General features: G+C 47.7%; 1 protein-coding gene across 3 annotated transcripts in view; it reads right to left on the bottom strand.

Annotated features, from left to right (window-relative positions):
• Positions 1 to 22,137, bottom strand: part of GMPR (guanosine monophosphate reductase) — an 83,420-nt gene that overhangs the window by 2,972 nt on the left and 58,311 nt on the right. For all 3 annotated transcript variants that reach the window (XM_067752059.1, XM_067752060.1, XM_067752058.1), the window contains 4 exons: positions 16,499 to 16,580; positions 12,715 to 12,821; positions 4,180 to 4,222; positions 1,873 to 2,032 (listed from right to left, as the gene is read on the bottom strand). In XM_067752059.1, coding sequence (XP_067608160.1) covers positions 1,873 to 2,032; positions 4,180 to 4,222; positions 12,715 to 12,821; positions 16,499 to 16,580 — 392 coding nt within the window. The remainder of the gene's footprint in view (positions 1 to 1,872; positions 2,033 to 4,179; positions 4,223 to 12,714; positions 12,822 to 16,498; positions 16,581 to 22,137) is intronic.

Genomic DNA, 22,137 nt, shown 5'->3' with positions numbered 1-22,137 from the left:
GCTACTTTCAAAGAGGCAAGATATGTTTTCTAATCAAAGATGACACAAACAAATGGAAAGATATACCATGTTCTTGGATTGGAAAAATAAATATTGTCAAAATTACTATACTACTCAAGGTAATTTACGTATTCAGTGCAATCCCTATTTTTCACAGAACTAGGACAAAAAAATCTTAAAATTTGTATGGAGACACAAAATAACCAAAGCAGTCTCGAGAAAGAAAAAGTTGGAGGAATCAGGCTCCCTGACTTCATAGTACGGGCACAAAAATAGAAATATAGATCAATGGAACAGGACAGAAAGCCCAGAATAAACCCACACGCCTATGGTCAGTTAATCTACAACAACGGAGGCAAGACTATACAATCGAGAAAAGACAGCCTCCTCACTAAGTGGTGCTGGGAACTGGACAACTACATGTAAAAAAATGAAATTAGAACATTCTTTAGCACCATACACAAAAATAAAACGGATTAAAGACCTAAATGTAAGACCGGATACCATAAAACTCTTAGAGGAAAACACACGCAGAACACTCTGACATAAATCACAGCAAGATCCTTTCTGACCCACCTCCTAGAGAAATGGAAATAAAAACAAAAATCAACAAATGGGACCTAATGAAACTTAAAAGCTTTTGCACAGCAAAGGAAACCAGAAACCAGATGAAAAGACAACCCTCAGAATGGGAGAAAATATGCAAAATATGTGACCAACAAGGGATTAATCTTCAAAATTTACAAACAGCTCATGTGGCTCAATACTGAAAAAAACAACCCAATCAAAAAATGGGCAGAAGACGTAAACAGACATTTCTCCAAAGAAGACATACAGATGGCCAAGAGGCACATGAAAAGTTTCTCGACATTGCTAATTATTAGAGAAATGCAAATCAAAACTACAATGAGGTATTACCTCACACCAGTCAGAATGGCCATCATCAAGAAGTCTACAAACAATAAATGCTGGAGAGGATATGGAAGAAAGGGAACCCTCCTGCACTGTTGGTGGGAATGTACATTGGTACAGCCACTATGGAGTACAGTATGGAGGTTCCTTAAGAAACTAAAAATAGAGCTACCATATGATCAAGCAATCCCACTCCTGGGCATATATCCAGAGGAAAACATGGTTCGAAAGGATACATGCACCCCCAATGTTCATTGTAGCACTGTTTACGATAGCCAAGACATGGAAGCAACCTAAATGTCCATATACTCCATAAAGAAGATGTGGAGTATATATATACAATGGAATATTACTCAGCCATTAAAAAGAATGAAATAATGCCATTTGCAGCAACATGGATGGACCTAGAGGTTATCATACTAAGTGAAGTAAGACAGAGAAAGACAAATCATATATCATGCAAATCTAAAAAAAAAGAGAATGAACTTATGGTTACCAGGAAGGAAGGGTTGGGGGTAGGGATAGGTTGGGAGTTTGGGATTGACATGTACACACTGCTATATTTAAAACACATAACCAACAAAGACCTACTGTATAGCACAGGGAACGATACTCAATATTTTGTAATAATCTATAAGGAGAAAGAATCTGAAAAAAAATAGATGACTATGTATATATAACTGAATCACTTTGCTGTACACTTGAAACTAACACAACATTGTAAATCAACTGTACTTCAGTAAAAAAAAAAAAAAAAAAAATTAAGCCATACAGTTATTTCTTTAATTGAACATCTTAATTAAGAAATATGTATGTGTTCTAGCTCCTTCCTGTGGTACTATAATATAAACAGACTCGCAGTCTTTGAGACCCACTTCCACCCCATTTCTGTAAGGAGCCGGGGAACGCAACCTCACTGGTGACGGCGCTGCCCACCCCCACTCCACCCACCCTCCATACCTGTACTCCGCAACCCCTCCTGCGTGTTTCTTCATCGCTGTCTCTGAGCTCATCCCATAGAACAGCTTGAGCTTCTGTCCATTCCTCTCGATCACCTCTCCAGCACACTCAGTGTGGCCCGAAAACATCCCTCCCAGCATGACAAAATCTGCTCCGGCTCCTGCACTCCGAAGTGGGGACGAAAAGAAGCAGCAGAGAAAAGAGCTCAGAGAAAATCGGCTCCGGAAAGATGCAAGTGCTACCAACTCACCCTCCCTCCTCCTGGCTGTGATCAGAGAAAAGCTCAGCCTCCCCACTTGGAAAAAAGTTAAGGGCAGAAGGGCACTGGAAGCTCCAAGCAACAAGTTAGCCTACTGAAGCTTGGGTGGCTAATAACAGTGGACAATCCTTAATGGTTATTGATGACTTCCTATCTATGACCACCTTCCACAGGTCTAACTCTCTGAAAATCAAAGAAACACTAATAATTGGGCAGCACCTCAGCATGTTGTCCAATCTCATACATAATACAGTAACTCCTCTGCCATGTCCCCATCAGGCATCTGGTCTACCTGAAGCTCTCAGCACTCTCACACAGTGTAGATATGAAGGGACCTCAGAACAGACAGAACCTCCTGCACTAGAGCTTGGGTGTGAAGGAGAGAAACCTGTAAGTATGCACGTCATACACATACACACACACACGTGTATACATCCTGTAAAACTCTACCTGCACCTCTGTTGTGATAAACATTTGACTTCCAGAGTAAACAATACCCCATATTAATCACCAAATGACATGAAACTTCCAGGATAGGTACACAGGAGACTGGGGTGTTGAAACTGCCTTCGTAGGTTACGTTGGATCAGGACCACGGATAGTTGGAACGGGGTGGGGCTAACTCACTGCTGTGTCCTCAGTGTTTATTATAGCACATGGCACATGGGAGATGGGCAGTAACTAGTTGTTAGGAAAGTGAAAGGCACACGTGGAAGAAACAGAAACAGTCACTATTCCCCACCCTCAGCGAGTCCTACTGAGGGTTTATATTCAGAATAGGAGGACATCAGCGTACAGATGCTGTTAAGTAATCACGATGAAGGACAAGGAGAAGCAAACACAGGATCCTCTGAAATGTGACCTTGACTGCTTCCATCTGGTCACTTAAATATTTACAAGAGGACTTTGGGGCGTGCATCAGGTGTTCCAGTCCCTTCCGTCCAGCATTACGGAAGGCAGGGGCTACAGGGCTGGCCCCTGGGCCTGGCAATCAGGCAACCAAGGCCCAGGACCTCTCTACTTGGCAGCAAGCTTTGCAGACTCTTCCCTGCAGGGTCCCTAACACGACTGCTGGCTCCTTGACCGCCCCCCTGCCGTGATTATAAGGGGGCAGAGGACAACTGGTGTCTGGCCAGGCCTCCCAAAAACCACAACCCCAGGGGCAGATGTAAACAGCAGGAACACAGAGCACAGATCCACTCAAACAATGCTTTGAAGTGGCTTCCAATTATTTTCCTTTCTGAACACTCTCGTGCCCTTCCTAACCAGCATTTTGCCCCGACCTGGTCCCTCTCCCTCCACAGGCGTGGCTGCATTTCCTGGGGGAGCGCGGGGAGGGAAAGCTGCCGGAGTGGGAGTCCAAACACCACTTGGGCAGGGTGCACCGTGTGCCCTATCACAAGGGAGCCCGAGACAGAACACCCATCAGTAATAAGTACACGCAGCACAAAAATCAACAGTAGAGATGTCCCTGCCAGCACACATGGCCTCACCTCACAGGTGGGGTTCCCCAGCTGTGCGGCAGCTCAGAGCACAGCACGCAGAGATGCTGGACCTCCCAGTGCCTCCCCAAGAAAACACCTGGCTGGGGCGCCGTGGCCCAGCCCTGCGGGGTCACAGCCAGACGCTGCCGCCCCTGGTGCGACACAGACTCCTCAGCCTGTGGTGAGGAACTGCATCTAGGGCTCCCGTCCCTCCCTCAGGAGTCCCCCACGTTAGGCTCCGAAGACCCCCTCGCTGAAGTTTCGGTGTCTCAGACCCGATACAGTCCTCTTCCTCGGGTACCCTGAGCCTTCCCAGTGGTGATTTCTGGGCTATGACTTCACCCACTCCTGGCCCACAGGGCAACACCCCTCCATCTATCCCTGGGCACTCGGCCTGCTCTGCCACCAACCGGAACCAAACTGATGCCAGGATCTGGGCCAATCAGGGGCTGAAATCGGCGGAGAGGAAACTCAGGATTGGCCCTGAACTTCCTAACGTGTCTGCCACCTCCTTCCGGCACCCCTGCAGGGAGCTCCCTCCCCTCCCCCTCTGTGGCCTCTTACCAAAGGCTTTGGCGACATCTCCTGGACACGTGCAGCCTCCATCCTTCAAAAAGGAAAAAGCAAAGAGAGGCTGTCAGTGGGAGCCTGGCCGGCCGTCCCCCTCCCCTGGGGGCACTCGATGGCATCTGCTGGTCCAGCCCCCTCCTCCCACCCCTGCCTGCAGCCAAGCACACAACCCTCAGGGCCAAGGCCCGACGCTCCCCTCACCACCGCACCTTCTGGTCCCCAGGCCCCGTCAGTCCGGTCTCAGGTCTGCACACCCACTGCCTGTCCCCCTCCCCACCCCGATCCCGGGCACCTGCACCCCTCCTGGGATGCAGAAGCAGGAACTGCTGAGCGGGCAGGGCGCAGGGGCTGGACCTCATCCTCTGCCAGCCCGTGCTCAACACGCCTGGCCACTGGCCAGCCACATAACCATCATTCAGTGGCATCGTTCCCCCGCTGCTCGGTGTGAAGTGACGTTTATTTAGCACAAAAGCGGAAGTACTTTATGAGCCAGAGAGGACACTGAATTCGCTCCTTTATACTTCCAGCCACTCCACGTGTCTCTTAGTCACCTTCCTGTACGGTATCCAGTTACCTCCAAGTCAAACATGCATTCCTGACACCCACTGGACCCACACAGGACCCTACACTGGTTCAGTGCCTGGTAGAGTTGCCCGACACCTTGGGCTGCCCGGCACGGTTTGGCCGTGGGGCTTATGTTTCAACACCAGGGACCCAGTACAAAGGTACTAGGACACAGACCCATTGTGTTTTCTTACAAGCACAAGAGGCACAAAATAACCAGGCTGCTTACCTCCTATTGGCAATGTGGCCCGTGTGAGGTCCGAGGAGGAAAAGGCCAGAGAGGTGGCCTGGGGTAGCAGCCTGCCCAGCAGGGAGAGGCAAGAAGCAGAGGCACCGGAAGCCGGGGCAGTGCTCGGGGCCGGCGTGACGTGACAGAGCCCAGAACGGGTCTCGGAGGGAAGTGCCTGTCCCCAGGAGGGGGGACACACTTTGGGAAGGACACAGAAGACCCAGGCCACCCGGGCTACCTTGTGTGATGATGGCAGGAAGGTGCGTGCGGCCCTGGAGTTGGAGGGCGTCTCCGTGGAACTGGGACAAACCACTTTACAAATAGCATCTCCAGCTGAGGACGTGGGTCTCTGTGACTCAATCCTTCTTTTCCGATATGCTTTTAGCCCTGTCCCTCCGGGAGCTAGACCTCAAAATACTGCTTCCTTGCTTCTTTGCAATTCTGACCAAAAAGCAGGTGTGAAGGCTCAATCTCTGGCTTTTATGAATATTTACTGACGGCAATTATCTCCTCCTTGATCAAGTACATGATTCACCTGTGGCTTCCCTGACCCTGGAGGGCCACGGGTTCATGAGCAATTGTTTCAGAGGCAGAGTCTCTCCACAGAAGGTACCTGGCCAAGGCCCTTCACGTGAAGGCAGTCAAGGCTCTGTGGATCCTGCTGGTGCTTCAAATCTCCAGCATATTTACTTTCTCTTTCAAAGGTGCAACCCCTCCATGCCCTTCACTTGACCTGCCATTATTTTTAAAGTGCTTTATCTTTTTATCTAAACCAGTTCTTCACAATAGGGTTTCAAACTTATAACCTCAAAAGATTAAATAAACTCATGCTCCCAATAAAAAGGTCCCTAACATGATCTGACTTTAAGAAAAGTGTCCTCGGGGCTTCCCTGGTGGCGCAGTGGTTGGGAGTCCGCCTGCCGATGCAGGGGGCGCGGGTTCGTGCCACAGAGCGGCTGGGCCCGTGGGCTGTGGCCGCTGGGCCTGCGCGTCCGGAGCCTGTGCTCCGCAACGGGAGAGGCCACAACAGTGAGAGGCCCACGTGCCGCAAAAGAAAAAAAAAAAAGTTACTCACGTGCACACACACGCACAAAAGTGTGTCCTTAAGTCTTTTGCTCACTCACTAGTGAGTGATTAGCTCGTGACTACTAGGGTGGTTCGTGCTGGCTTCTGAAAATGCCACACTCATGTAGTCAGCGATGAGGCCTGACTCAGAAAGTCTGTGCTCTTGGGGCCCCAAGAAAATGAGGTCTTCTCCCAGGATGGGCCAAAATGTCCACAGTTAATAGGACTTTGTGATGTGCCACAGAGAGGAAGCCATACATAGGGGCCTTGTCTGTTCATTGTGCTGTGGTGGGATTTATGAAACATAATGCAGAGCAAACGCGCGGGACTGCAGTTTAACCCAATGCAACCCAACGTCACATAACGCTTTACAGCCAAGGAGTCCTCTCCCTACTACCATTTATAGGTAATTTCCAAAAGTGGTTAAAGCATCCTTTCATGTTCTCAGGAGGCAGAGCAGTATGGGGAAAGCTCTGCAATCAGACACGCTTACTTTCATACACGAACATGTGTAGCTGCACGGAGTTTTTAAAAAACAACATGCAAATATTCCAAGGGTTACTTGTTTTCCAAGAGTGTTAACATATTTTAGTAGAAAAGTCAGCATGCAGTGGGCAGAGGGAATGGGAATCAAGCACCGGCTACGAACAAGGGATCGTTACAAACTTCATTTTTCTACTCAAACACCACAAGAACCTGAAGCTGATATTTTATAGGTGGGGAAAGACAAAGAGGGAGACTCAGAAAGGTTGAGTGACTTGCCCAAGGTCACACAGCTATACTAATGGAAGAACGAGACTAGAACCCTACTTAAGAGTAAACTCTGAAAACGTCTAGCAGCATACATATAAAAACATTAGCAGTGGTTATCTTAAGATGGCATTTCTGTAGAAGCAAAAATAAAGAAACGGGACCTAATCAAACTTGTAAGCTTTTGCACAGCAAACGAAACCATAAACAAAACAAAAAGACAACCTACGGACTGGGAAAGGATATTTGCAAATGATGCAACCAACAAGGGCTTAATTTTCAAAATATACAAACAGCTCATACAACTCCATAACAAAAAAACAAACACCCCAATCAAAAAAATGGGCAAAAGACCTAAATAAACATTTCTCCAAAGACATACAGATGGCCAACAGGCACATGAAAAGATGCTCATCATCGCTAATTATTAGAGGAATCCAAATCAAAACTACAGTGAGGGGCTTCCCTGGTGGCGCAGTGGTTGAGAGTCCACCTGCCGATGCAGGGGACGCGGGTTCATGCCCCGGTTTGGGAAGATCCCACATGCTGCGGAGCGGCTGGGTCCGTGAGCCATGGCCGCTGAGCCTGCGCGTCCGGAGCCTGTGCTCCGCAACGGGAGAGGCCACAACAGTGAGAGGCCTGCATACCGCAAAAACAAACAAACAAAAACAAAAAAAAACTACAGTGAGGTATCACCTCACACAGGTCAGAATGGCCACCATCAAAAAGTCTACAAATAACGAATGCTGGAGAGGGTGTGGAGGAAAGGGAACCCTCCTACACTGCTGGTGGGAATGTAAATTGGTGCAGCCACTATAGAAAACACTATGGCAGTTCCTTTAAAAACTAAAAATAGAGTTACCATATGGTCCAGAAATTCCACTCCTGGGCATATATGCAGACAAAACTCTAATTTGAAAAGATACATTCACCCCTATGTTCACAGCAGCACTATTCACAATAGCCAAGACATGGAAACAACCTAAATGTCCATCGACACATGAATGGATAAAAAAGATGTGGTACACATACACAATGGAATACTCCTCAGCCATAAAAAAGAATGAAACAATGCCATTCTCAGCAACATGGATGGACCTAGAGATTATCATACTAAGTGAAGTAAGTCAGAAAGAGAAAGACAAATACCATATGATATGACTTATATGTGGAATCTAAAATATGCCACAAATGAACTTATCTATGAAACAGACTCACAGATACAGAGAACAGATTTATGGTTGCCAAGAAGGAGGGGGATGAAGAGTTTGGGATTAATTAGCAGATGCAAACTATTATGTATAAATGGATAAACAAGGTCCTACTGTACAGCACAGGAAACTATATCCAACATCCTGTGATAAACCATAATAGAAAAGAATATGAAAAAGAATATATATATGTATAACTGAATCACATTGCTATACAGCAGAAATTAACACAACATTGTAAATCAACTATACTTTAGTAAAAGTTTTTGAAAAAGATGGCATTTCCAGTAATCTTAATTTCCTTTATATTTCTAACTTTTTCTAGGCTAAACCTTTTTGGTTGGGGAATTCTTCAAGCCTCAAAATAAATTATTTGAATGACTTTGTTTAGGCCTTTCCAAATAATGGTCTAACCGTTTCCTAAACAACTACATTAAATCAACAAAATAAGAAATTTGCCAATCAATCTTTCCTTCTTTGCAGAGGGTCAGTGAGTGGATGAGAGCCCTACTGACTGGGTGTAGACAAGGAGGGGGTCAGGGGTAACTTTGAATCAGCTTGACCTCTATCATTCCCTCCTCAAACTAGAGAAGCACGCTCTCTAGGTCTTTATCAAATGCACTGGTTAAAATTTTGGCCTTGAGTCAAGAGACAATAGTGATCCCAGCCAACCTCATCACAGGACCTTTTTTTAGGTCCTGTGAAGCACTACAAAGTCCAAGCCATTCTGGGTATCAGTGGACAATGAACTCATCTGGTTGTTCCAATCCCTCCCCTTCCTAAGGGTTCACTGGGTTCTGACTCTGATCCCTTCACTTGAAGACATTCTTGGGGACCCTGTGGGGAAAAGGTGAGCTATAAGCACAGGTTAAGCTGAAGTCCCCCAAAGCAGTGTGATGGGAAAGGAGCAGACCCGGGATGCTGGGCCAACCCTGCATTCTTGGTGACTTCAGCTAGCCCTTCACCCTCGGAGTCTCCACACTTTCTAAATGAGGGTGGTCAAGGGAAGGAGTGGAACACGGGAGATGAACAGACCTCGGTTTGAGAGCTGGCTCTGCCCCCCACCAGCAGTGTGATGCTGAACAAGTTACTTTAGGTCTCAAAGCTTCAGTCTCCTCACTGGATGTGACAGTTAATTTTAGGCATCAACTGGGCCATGGAGTGACATTTGGTCAAAAAATTGTCCTGGATGTTTCTGTGAGGGTGTTTTGGGGATGACAGTAACACATGAATCAGCAGACTGAGTAAAGCAGATTGCCCTCCCTAATGTGGGTGGGCCTCACCTAATCACCTGAAGGTTTGAATAGAACAAAAAGGCTGAGATTTCCCCAAGTGAGAGAATTCTTCCTGACTGACTGCCTTAGAACTGGGACCCTGGACGCTGACTCCAACAGAAACACTGGCTCTCTCTGGTTCTCAGGCCTTCAGACTCAGACTGGAATCACACCATCGGCTCTCCTAGGTCTCCAGCTTGCCAACCCACCTGCAGATCTTGAGACTTCTCAGCCCCATCATTGCATGAACCAATTCCTTATAATAAATCTGTATCTACACACACGCACACACACACCCTATTGGTTCTGTTTCTCTAGAGAACCCTAATACACCTGTCCAACGAAGAGAACAGCTACCTAATACCTAGATTGTTCCAAGGATTAGAGATTATAGGTGTACCGTGCCCCAAAGACAGCAGCTGCTCAATACGTGTCAGCCATTACTTCCTCTAATGCTGTTCCCACCTTTAAAATGCTCTCCTTTGTGTCATGTCCCTAGCAGATGACAAGACAAAATGAACTGGTCACACCTTAATCTTCACCTACCCAGGAGGTGTCCTGGATTTCTCAGTCCTCTGCCTCTCAGAAGCCCACGTGGACCACAGTTCACGTCCAGCCTCTTGGGTGTAACCGACCCCCTGCTGTGGCTTCCTTCTGAACTTCAGTAGCACAGACATGCTAATTCAGCAACAAAAGTGTAAAATGAGACAGCTGGAAGGAAACTGGACAAAGTGGCAGGATCCTAACAGTTGATGGGTTTCCAGTGGATTTAGGACTCTTGGCATGTGGGAGAAACCTGCTTGTGAAACTCCATTAGACAAAGGGACAGTGAGAAAAACAGCTGCTTTGAACCCCAAGACACTCAGCTGCTGGTCAGAAGGAATGAACTGACGTCAAGGGTGCAGAACCTATATAAGTCTGTGAACTCACGGGGTCTGCACTACAGATTGAACTTCTAACCCCATCTAGGAAAGCTCTGGCCATCAATGGAAAAATAAGAACCCTGGAGCATCCGTATCACCAGCCTGGGCTGTCACTGTTCCTGAGAAATTCACAGAAGCTGTTCCCTGGGTGCCAGCAGACAGAGCTCTGGCTCTGGTACACGGACCCGACCTGTGTGTACCGACCCTCGACTCTAGAAGCCACTGGTTCTCAAATTTGGGAGCACATCTGAAGTACCTAGAGGGCTTCATAAAAGATTCCTGGGCCTCACCTTCAGGGTTTGATTCAGTAGGTCTGATACGAGGCCCAAGAACTTCTAACAAGTCCTCAGTTGATCATGATACTCCAGGTCTGGGCACACACTTAGAGAACTGCTGACATAAGCTATAAAATGATGGTGGGTAAGGAGATCCCAAGCTGATTTTCAGAGTCACTTGTGGTGCAAGCAGAGCCTCCACCCCTACTCCCCAAATGGTCCTATAAACTAAGCAACTGGGAAATTTCTAGAAAGACACAAGTATGGGATCTCAGAATAAGTTCATAGTAAAACTTCATTAATTTGACCTCCACTGATTCAGAAATGGTGGCCACTCAAGGAAGATATATACGGTCTAAATTGTTATTAAGACACTTGATGGTGAATGGAGACTTATAACTAATTACATATGGTGCTCTGGAGGGCAAACTATGAAGAGTCTAATTCAACAGGATGGGGTCCAGGAATGTCTATGGTGAAAAGTCTCCCTGGTGAATGTCATGCAGCCGGCCCAACACGAGGCTACGGCGAGCATTTGAGAACCATATTGGAGGACGGTGCTGTTTGGTGACTCCAGTGAGTTCAATCAACACACTCTGTAAAGGTAGGATGATGGCTCTATGTCAGCCTTTTACACATGAGTTGTTCAATAAATGGGTTTTAATTTGTTCATTGGAGCAAAAGCTAAAAGGAAAAGATATTAATTGGAAGGTCTTAGAACTCTGTCAGCAGCCAATAAATCTTCGGTCACTTATTCCACCTTCTAGCACACAGGAGATGCTCAATGAATACGTGCTGACTGAATGGATGGATGGATGGAAAGTCTGGATGAAGAACTAGAAGGAGCACAGGGAGTGTGCGCTGGACCACGAGTCAAAGAACTAGATCTTCCTTTTGGTTGTAACAAGGCACGTGCGGGGAAGCAACGGCTGCAGGGCTCCAATGCCATAGTAAGACTCAAATGAGATGGTGTGCACATAGGGATTTTTAAAGAGTATTATACCCTCAAAGCAGGTCCAGAAATCAAACCTCACCAGCTGAAATGCTGAGCCAAAATCAACAAGCGATCATTCCACCAGGATATGTAATTTACTACATCTGGATTTTTACAAAATAATCTGTCAGTTACTTAATGTGGGAGCTCGGCTTAGCAACTGGACCAGTGAAAAGGTCTGAAGATTTAATTTACTCTATTCAGTGTGAGTTCATTGTTACAGCACCACTAAAAATACACCACCACTTCAGAATTTATATATATATATTAAATATACATAACTTAATTATATATAATATACATGTGTGTATGTATCACCCACATAAGTGGAAGCCATAGCTCTGTCCAAGTCCATCCAGTTATATCTGACATGTTCTGTCCTATTCTGAGCATCTCATCTAGAAGGGGAGAGACGTGGTAACTATGTGAATGACGGTCATGTCGATAAAGGTGGAGTAGAATAACAGATAAATGGAGGATTAACTTGACATTCATTCAATCCTTGACATTTAGTGGCTGAGTACTGAGGTGCTGTACTTCCAGAAGCTTCATGATCACTGACTCTGCTTCTGCGCTCATCTCCTTCCCATACATTTCTCCACCCACAAAAATCTAACTTCTGCCCCCAACATCCTACTCAATCTGCCCTCACTATGGTAACCGGTGACAGCATCTGACACCACTGCAGATGTGATTAGCGAAAATGAGGTCACCCTGGAGTAGAATGGGCCTCTAATCCAAAATGACGGATGTTCTTATAAAAAGGAGAAATTTGGACACAAAGGCAAACATGCACACAGGGAGGACACCACGTAAAAACTGGAGCTCTGGTGCCATAAGCCAAGGGACTACCAGAAGCTTGGGAGGCCCAGAACAGAGCCTTCCCTGGAGGCTTCACGGCCTGCTGACGCCTTAATCTTGGACTTCTGGCCTCCAGGATTGTGAGACAATATATTTCTCTTGTTTGAGCCACCCAGTCTGGGGCACTTTGTTACGGCAGCCCTAGCAAGCTAACACGTGGCCCTCTCACTTTCTCAAAGCTCCCCACGTATCCCCCCGTCATGCTACCCACCACCTCGAGCTGAATCCATAGGGAGTAGGGTCGACTGTCACCAAATGCCGTGACCATGTGCCTGGCTCACTCCCGAGCCCACAGGATGCCAACAAGGTGAAGGGCAGCCAGGGAGCAGGGGCCTTCCTCAGATGCTCCCAGACCCTTCCACCAGCCCCACTTGGACACTTACCGAGATGATGTGCCCCTTCAGGCCGTGGGCCGAGTCTGCGCACTCGATCACAGCACTCAGCTGCGGGTACCCCACTCCCGTCTTGGTGCGGGTGGTACACACGGAACCTGGATGGAGGAAGAGGGAGACCCCAAAGAGAGATGGTTATGAACGAGCAGAACGGGATACAAAACGAACCTCCATCACCGTCACACAGCCCTGCCCCAATTTTCTGGGGGTGAACTTTCCACAGTGGCGGGAGGGGAGCCATGGGGCTGCCCCACAGCTCAATGGAGGTGGCCACCATCTGGCCTTAGGTCCCTTCAGGGCCTCATCACCGTCATCTGCTATTGTCCAGGACACTCCACCCTACACCTTGTCACTCTCTTCTATGACATCAGCTCCCACTTACTGACCCTCCATCCTTCAACTCCATTCTTTCCCACCTTCCTTCACTTGCCACGCAACCACAAGGGAACTCCAGATGCCTCCCATGACCTTGAGCCTCCCTGACCTTCAACCTTTGTCAAATTACTAACTTCTCTAAGCCTCGGTACCTCGCTTGTAAAATGAAAATAAAAGCACTAACCTCATAGGGCTGTGAGGGAGATTAAATGACAAGAGGGATGAAAATTGCCCAGCCTTGCAATAAGCCCCTGAGAAAAGGGAGCCGCACTCAGGGCATTCCTGCAGCCTCCCTCTGACTCGGCTCTGTCCTCTCCATGCCCCAGCCTCCCGGCCCCCACCCGCTCGTGGCCCATCTCCCACCCAGTCCAGCCAGGACTCTGAGGTCAGCTTCCATTGCAGAACTCACAGCAGCCACCTGGATGCTTTCATCCCCTAGACCTCTGCCCTCCCCAGTCAACTCCAGTCCTGGCTGACTGCCTGCAGGGTATTAGTCCAGGGAGGTCCACTCTGAGTCACGCCAAGAGCACGGGCCTCTCCAGCACAGGGCCCCTTGCTCAAGTCTCCCCCTCCCTCCCAGCAGGCGAGCACCCGCCCCGAGACCACCTGGATCAAGCTCCGGACTGTCTCCCCTGCTCTGCCCGCTCTCTCCTCCTGCCCCTACTCGGCAGGCTCCAGCCACGCTGCCCTTTCAGCTCCTCCCACCTCGGGGATCCTCTGTACAGGGTGTTCTCTCTGTGGAGCGCTCCCCTCTGCACCAACCCCCTGGTCCAGCCAACCCTTTCTCATCTTTCAGGCTTCATCTTAAATGTCACTGCCGCAGGGAAGTTGTTCATCACAGCCCTCATTTCAAAAACAGCATTTAAATCATTATTTGCGTAAGAACCGAGGATCTGTTTTCTCTGCTGGAGGGTAAGCTCCCTGGATATTCAGTGTGGTCAATCCAGTGCTGAGAACAGAGCCCGGAACATAATAAGGGCGCTATAAATAGTCACAGAAAGAATGCGTGAACTCGAGAATGAATGAGTCACCCACGTCCCTGTCTCTACGGCTTCACCACTCACTCACTCAGTCCCTCCTGCAGGTCTGGTGGTGTCGCCTCTGGGGTGCCCTGGGGCCAGTGTAAATGCTGGGCGTGAACTCCTCCCTCCCACCGGACCCTCGGGCGAGGCTCCCCACCACCACCAGTGGCTTCTCAGCTTCCCACAGACCTCTCCCGGGGGGAGGGGGGTGTCTTTAGGGACAGAACTGGAGAACCACGGCTACACCCTGAGGCCTGGCTCCAGCAGGGAAACCAGGACTGGGGAGCCACCTTCTCCAGCATCGGGCTGCAGGGCACAACACGGGCCACTCACTACCCTGGGGCCAATGACCTTCTCTCCTGACCAAGGCACCCCTGTCCCAGGCACACACTGTGCGAGGCACAACTGGAGTTGTATAACCTCTGGTTCTGGCTCAGAATTCGCTTTTCTCCTTTCCCACTCATCTGCCAGACCCTCAGCGGAGGGCAGGGGCCCAGCTGCAGTGGCCTGGAGCTCTGTACAGGCGAGGGCCAAGGCGTGGGAGTGGTCTTAAGCCCCAGGTTGAAAGGAGAAACTGGGTACCAGCCCAGAGCAGGGGGTGGGGCGAGGGGTGCATTTTTAATGCTTTTTCCCAAGTGCCAGGAGTTGTTCCATAATGAACCTTTTTTAATCCTGTCATCTAGACAGTACCCAGTGTTTTCATGCTGAAGAATTCGTGAAACGTAAGCATCCCCTCCAATAAATTTACAGAAGCGGCTCCAATACATCAGGCTCAAAGAAAGCCTCTTACTCCCTTCAGTCACGCCTGTTCTAAACAGACAGCCTGGGAGGCACACAGCGACAGTGGAAGGACAATAAATCCTCCGGGCAAAGAGACTGCATGTATAGAGGACGTTTGGGAAGGAAACGAGGGCGGCTGAACGCTCAAGATTACATCAAGAACGGCTCTGAGGGCCGAGAAGACCACTTCCACACCTCACATCCTGTACAGCACCCACCCAGCACGACGGCAGCTAGGAGACACTCAATTAAACAGGTGACTGGTGCGCGCTCTGCTTTGGGGGAAAAGAGCCTTCCCGGCCTGTTATCAGCCTAGTTGACCCTATTACAAGCCTAATCTATTACAGCCCATTCTAGGCGGGCAGAGCGCCCTGTAAGCAGGAACTGGGCTTTATCCTCTGACTTTTCAATAATGACAGACACCCAGTAAAGACCAAAGTGAAAGCTCGGGGCCTTTCACAAGCGTACAGGGCTCCCCCTCCCCAAGAGTCTCTTCATGTCCACCCTAGTTCCTCAAGGCTGACAATGGTGCCAGGTCACAACACAACGATGTCTTCTGCATCCTGGCAGTGCTTTCCCAAAGACTCTTCTCATATTGGTTTATTATTTGCTTCCTTTTTTGGTAGTGTCTTCCGGGGAGATGATACCTATAAAAAATCTTTGCTACTTTTTATTCCCAAATGAAAATGTGTATCTCAGGACTTCGCTGGCAGTCCAGTGGTTAGGGCTCCACACTTCCACTCCACGGGGCATGGCTTCACTCCCTGGTCAGGGAACTAAGAGCCTGCATCCCGCACAGCACGGCCAAAAATGAATACATAAAATATGGGTTTCTTTAAAAAAAAAAAAAGTGTATCTCATTCTTTCCTTCTCTTCAGTTTTAGTGTTTGGTTAATAATGGATGTGCAAGGAGGAATTTTACAATGTGACAATGAAAACATTAAAAATATGGAAGCTCATGCTCCCGTCTGGCCAAAGGGCAAGGCCAGCGTCAAGCGGCCCCAAGAGAAAATGGAAGCGCCCAGTATAGGATAGAAAGGTTCCTCCTCGTTCCTCAGTTCAAAATGCCAATGGCAATCCTGGGAGAGAAGGCCCAGGAGGATGCCGCAAAATCTGAGATGGAGATGTACCAGGGGAGGAGCCAGAGATGAGAACCGCCTAAGCCACAGGTCAAGTTCGAACGTGACCTCACAGCTGCATGCCTATTTGCAATGTCTGGGGTCCCTCGAACATTCACATAGACTTGCCCCCACGGATTCTCCACCCTTCACCTTCCTCTTCAAGGTGAATGGGATCATTCGTGAGACCTCATTCTTTTCTTCCCCGTTAATGTTCTGAAACCAAGAGCTCATTCAAACCACATTCAAGTTCATTCAGAACCTCCCCAGAGGCATCAGAAAGCAGCTCAATGAGACTTCTATTCAGGAGCCTCTTCTGATCAGAAGCTCAGTGATAACTTCCAAAAGAAATGTGCTTTAAACTTGAGGATGGATCATTCATGGGGTACCTTCTGGGCATCTCCGGTCCCTCCAAGCCCCAAATCCCAATTCTCGCCCCCCTCCGCCCACAGCCCCTGCTGTGCTCCCAGCAAGTCTTACCTGGTCCAACGCCCACTTTGATTATATCTGCTCCTGAAAGAATAAGCTCTTCCACCATCTCTCCCGTCACCACGTTCCCTGCCTGGGATAGAAGGAACACAGCTCGAGATCATGAACTACTCCTGGTGGAACAAAGATAAGTGATGGAGGAACCCCACATAAGGAGGGGCATGTTCTGAAGCCACCAGGCAGCCGGGGGACAAAAGAGAAAATGGGAGAAAACAATGGACCAATCCCTGAATAGACTTTCAGTCTGAAATTGGTGGGCTAGAGTTTTCTCCAGGTTTCCTTTCTTCTCTTTTAACAAGAACACAGAATTGGACACCCGGGGCTACCTCTGGGTGAGCTGATAGCATGAGGAACTACAGAATTACATGACTTTAGAACTGCAAGAGACCTTAGACTATCTAGGTCAGGGCTTGTTGAACCTATCAGTGATGGACAAAACAAAATCTTCCAGAGAACCTAAATACATAAAATAAGCAATGAAACACTGTCTCTGCTGATTAAAATCTTTATTGTTCACAGTCTGTAAACCCCCTGAGGAACTTCTATGGAACCCAGGATTAGAGAACTACTGGTCACCTCACAGTTGGGAAAATACCTGGGTATCCCACTCTAGGGTTAGTGGTTCCCACCGAGATATGAAAGGGCAGACAAACCCAACAGCACTGGAACGTACATCATTTGCAGAACAACATGAAGCTGTGGTCCTAATAAACACATAAGCCAGGAAGTGGCAGAATCTAAAAACCAGAAGGATGCATCTGGTTTGAAAATAGTGTATGTTCTTTCACCGCAGGAGTCTGGGAACACAAAAATAGCCCTTTTTATTACAACTCACTGCCCTGTGGATCCTTCAGCTGGTACATAGGATACTTGGCAAGATGCCTGTTCAAATTTTCACAACTATGCAAAGTCTTATTTGGGGAAATGCATCCCTAACTTGTGCGACTGATTCTTTGGCATTGAAGCCCCAAGTGTCTTTTCGCTGAATTGATTCCCAGAGGGAATTTCTTTCTCCACCTAGACAAAGTGACTTTTAACTTTGTATAAAAGGATCTCGGAAAAGGACAATGAGGAGGGCTCAAAGCTACTTTAATTCCAACAGCATCTGATAATGGAAAATGACAGACAGCCCAGAAAAAGGACTGGAACACAGGAGAATATAGTACATGATAAAGATGGCCTTACATGTCATTGAGGAAAGAACAGTATTTCAATAGACAGAGCTGGGGAAAGGGATCTTTTGGAAAAAGATACAGATTATTACTCATACTTTTCACCAAAATAAGCTTCAAATGGATTAATGAGTTAAATTAAAAGTTGTCTCCCAGATTTAGAAGAAAACTTTGAATACTTGTAATAAGCATAAAACAAAAATAAATATATATATATAGATCCATCTATATGAAAATTAAAAACCTGTGTACATATAAACACACACACTCATACATATAATCAACAAAACTAATAAGCAACCTGGAGAAAAATATCTGCAATTATGACAAAGAGTCACTAACATTACAAGAGCTCTTCCAAATCTACAAGAAAAATGCTACCACCTCACAGAGTAACTGCCAAAGGACATGAACAAACTAATGAAAGAAATAAAAGTGGCCACAAACAGAGGGAAAGTGTTCAACCTCACTAGTAATCAAACTTAAATGAAGACACCAGCGAGGTACCACTTTTCACTTAAATTATCAATGATTATAAAGACTAAACACTGAAGAGAAAACAGACGCTCGTTCTCTGCCGGTAGAATGTCTACTCCAGAACAAGTTTTCCCAGAAAACAATTTGTCCACGTAGAGAAATGCAAATGTATATATATCCTTTGATCCAATAACTTCCAGGATTCTCTCTCAAGGCAGTAATCACAAATGAGGTCAAAGATTTAACTACAAAGATGTATTATTTGTAACAGTGCAAACCTGCAAATATAGTCCCCAAAATGGGAATGGTTCGACAATCTATGACCCATCCATGTGATGTTTTCTTTTTTTTTTTTAATTAATTAATTTATTTATTTATGGCTGTGTTGGGTCTTCGTTTCTGTGCGAGGGCTTTCTCTAGTTGCGGCAAGCAGGGGCCACTCTTCATCGCGGTGCGCGGGCCTCTCACTATCGTGGCCTCTCTTGTTGCGGAGCACAGGCTCCAGACGCGCAGGCTCAGTAATTGTGGCTCACGGGCCCAGTTGCTCCGCAGGCATGTGGGATCTTCCCAAGACCAGGGCTCGAACCCGCGTCCCCTGAATTGGCAGGCAGATTCTCAACCACTGCGCCACCAGGGAAGCCCCATGTGATGTTTTCAAGATTGGTTTGATGCCATGGGAAAATGCTTAAATGCTTTCAGTGTAATGTTAGGGGAAACAGAAAGAAATAGTAAGATCTCAATTTTGTTAGACAAGCATAGGTGTAGATGAAAACATACACCAAAATGCTGACAAATTACGTCTAGATGAAGGAATATTCTGACTGTTATTAATCATTCTTCTTTACAATTTCCTGGATTTGACAGTAGAAATTGTATTACTTTAATAATTGTGATTGATTTTTTTAGGGTGTTTTTCCTGAAGCACAGGACCAGCATGAACTCTGAACCTCAAAAAGAACTTAGTAGGGGACTTCCCTGGTTGCTCAGAGTCCTCCTGCCAACGCAGGGGACACAGGTTCGAACCCTGGCCCGGGAAGATCCCACATGCCGCAGAGCAACTAAGCCTATGCGCCACAACTACTGAGCCTGCACTCTAGAGCCCACGAGCCACAACTACTGAAGCCCATGCGCCTACAGCCCGTGCTCCCCAACAAGAGAAGCCACCGCAATGAGAAGCCCGCGCACCGCAACTAACAGTAGCCCCCACTCGCCACAACTAGAGAAATCCAGCACGCAGCAACGAAGACCTAACGCAGCCAAAAATAAATAAATTTTAAAAGAAAAAAAAGAACTTAGGAACCCAAGAAGCAAGATGCCCTCATTCTTCCTCCCTGGTTGACTTGCTAAAAATTCAAAATATATTTTTAAAATAAAATTAAAGTTAATTATAAAAATAAGTTAAAATAAAACACTTAAAAGAAGCTACTCTAAGCTCCCTACAAGGTTTCATTTTCATTGTGGATCCCCCCCCCAAACCTGATGCCTCCTACAAACCATTTGGTTTTAAAAGGGCCTACTTTACACCAAATAAATTAATTCAAATCAGCTCAGGATGAACATACCAGGTACAACCGTATGAGGTCAAAGTAGGTTTAAAAGCATGGAGGAAGCTGATGCTATTTTAAGAGCCCAGAAGCTCCCCCAGGTGTCCTCGTGTCCCCTGAACCGCCTGCAGGATCCTGAACCAGTGGTCAGACGCAGTCACGGCAGAGAGGGCTGAGCCTGGAAAAACCCAGAGTGATTACAAAAGGCTTCCAGCCTGAGGCCCACACAACAAGAATGCAGATGACCAGGAGAGGATGGAGAGTGTCCACTTGCAGGAACAAAATCTGTCTGTTCAAGTTTGAAACCAAGAAGGGCAAAAATAAGGGCAGAAAGGAAAAGACAAATTCAGAAATGAGAGTGGCCAGGGGAGCGCCATCGGGCTCCGGGGAAAGCCCAGCCCGTGGCCCAGGCAGCCTGCAGGCTCCGGGTAAGGGAAGCTGGCAGGGGGTGATTAGCAAGGAGTCAGCTTATCTTGGCTGAAGCAGCTCCTGTGGGCAATGGATACCAGAGGCTCAGAACGTGACATCCGGCTCAGTCATGACCGGGCAGCCAGGACAAAACAGAAGCTACAGACCCTCAGCTGGGCCCCAAAGCAGGCAAGGGGAGATTTCCGCTAGGCAACCCCTCTTCCTGGGGAGGCCAAGCACAGTCCAGGCACCCCTCTGGCTTGTCCATGTCCAAGACAGGTATGAGGGTCCAGGCAAAAGGCATGAAAAGGGACAAAACAAACCTTTCAAGTACTTCTGTAGCATTTTAAAAAGTCCTCTGGACAAGAACCAGCCCCAAGTTCTCCAGCTTTCCTTTAGACCCAGACATCTATAGCAAAATAAGTTCAGAAAGCCCTGGGGTTGAATGATGGCCCTCCCACTCGCCATGAAATTTTAAGAAAATAGCTTCAACTTTAAGTCTGCATATATCCTGCTATAAAGCGGGACTGATCAGACCCACCCATCGTTGTCACTGTAAGGTTTATAAAGGAAGTTCAATAACCATCTCCAGAACTTTTTCATCACCCTAAACTGAAATTTCATACCCATGAAACGATAACTTCTCTACCCACTTTCTACCAGCTCCTCTGAGGCCTTTTGCCAAGAAAAATCCTCTCTGCAGAATGATCTAAGGCAGAGGTCAGCAGGCTAGATCTGGCCTGGGGGCCAACACCTGACAGAAGGTGCTGGAACATTAATGCCAGAGCCTTCTCCCATGCCCACGAAGGTGTCCCTTTACCTACCCATGCAACCAGGGACTAGGAGATGCTACCAGGGCAATAACCACCTTGCACGGCACAAGAAACTGAGTTTACCGTGTGACTCTCAGAGACAAACATCGGCTGAATCTCTGAGGCCTGTCATAGCTTCTGCCGCAGTTTCAGTTCACACTGGTTCCAGAAAGAGGGTGAAAACAAAATCCAGGTAACTCGGCCTGAGAGGGCCCTTGTGCTTCAAGGAGGTACGTTCAGCTGCCCATGGCTGACACCTGTGAGGAACACTGAAGGGCGTCCGCCTCTCGGGAAGAGGCACAGAGCAGGCAGGGCCTCCACAGGGCTCAGAACCTTGTCTGACCATGACAGCTGGAGAAAGAACCCAGGCAGGTGCCTGAGCCGCTGGCCACACATGGAAATGCCAAGGACGTGCCAGTGGCTAGCTGGGGATCGGCCAATGGTGGCTGACTTGACATTCCCCAGGGGAGCAGAGCTAGTCTCATCTGAACAGATTAGGTGTCACGGGCCTATGTCCTCGGGACCAGATCAGAAAGAGCCGCCAGGGACTTCCCTGGCGGTCCAGTGTTTAAGATTTCGCCTTCCAACGCAGGGGGTGTGGGTTCGATCCCTGGTCGGGGAACTAAGATCCCACATGCCTTGAGGCCAAAAAACCAAAACATAAAAACAGAAGCAATATTGTAACAAATTCAATAAGGACTTTAAAAATGGTCCACATCAAAAGAATCTTTAAAAAAAAAAAAAAAAAAGAGCAAGCCACCAGCACAAAGGTACTTCCCAGACCCAACGTAGGGACCTCTGCATACCAATGAGCCTGAGCTGGCAGGTGGCCTGGCTGCAGCATGGTATAAAGGAGAGATGCCAGGCCCTGGGGACAGGCGCTGGACCCCAGGCCCACCTCGCACTGGCTGCGTGACCCTCAAAACTCTCTCAACCCAAGATGAAGTTTCCCATCAATTTAAAGTACAATAGGTGCCTTTGTCTTACACAGGACGAGTTATTATTAAAAGAGAAGAGCCTGGTCCACGCTAGTGCCTTTTTTCCACAGTACCTGGAATACACCCAAGAACACATCATTCCCTTTCCTCTCTGAAAGCCACCAGGCAAAGGCCCAGAGGACTTGTCACACTCTTCTCACACCCAGCATCTTCACAGGACCCTTTTCTGCCAATGACATTTTCTAAAAATCCCCGCTTCCCCCCTCTCGACCTGTGGCA

Source organism: Pseudorca crassidens, chromosome 10 (assembly GCF_039906515.1).
Source record: "Pseudorca crassidens isolate mPseCra1 chromosome 10, mPseCra1.hap1, whole genome shotgun sequence".
Lineage (NCBI taxonomy): Eukaryota > Metazoa > Chordata > Mammalia > Artiodactyla > Delphinidae > Pseudorca > Pseudorca crassidens.
The sequence above is the reverse complement of the archived record's forward strand: the minus strand, read 5'-3'. Positions and strand labels throughout refer to the sequence as shown.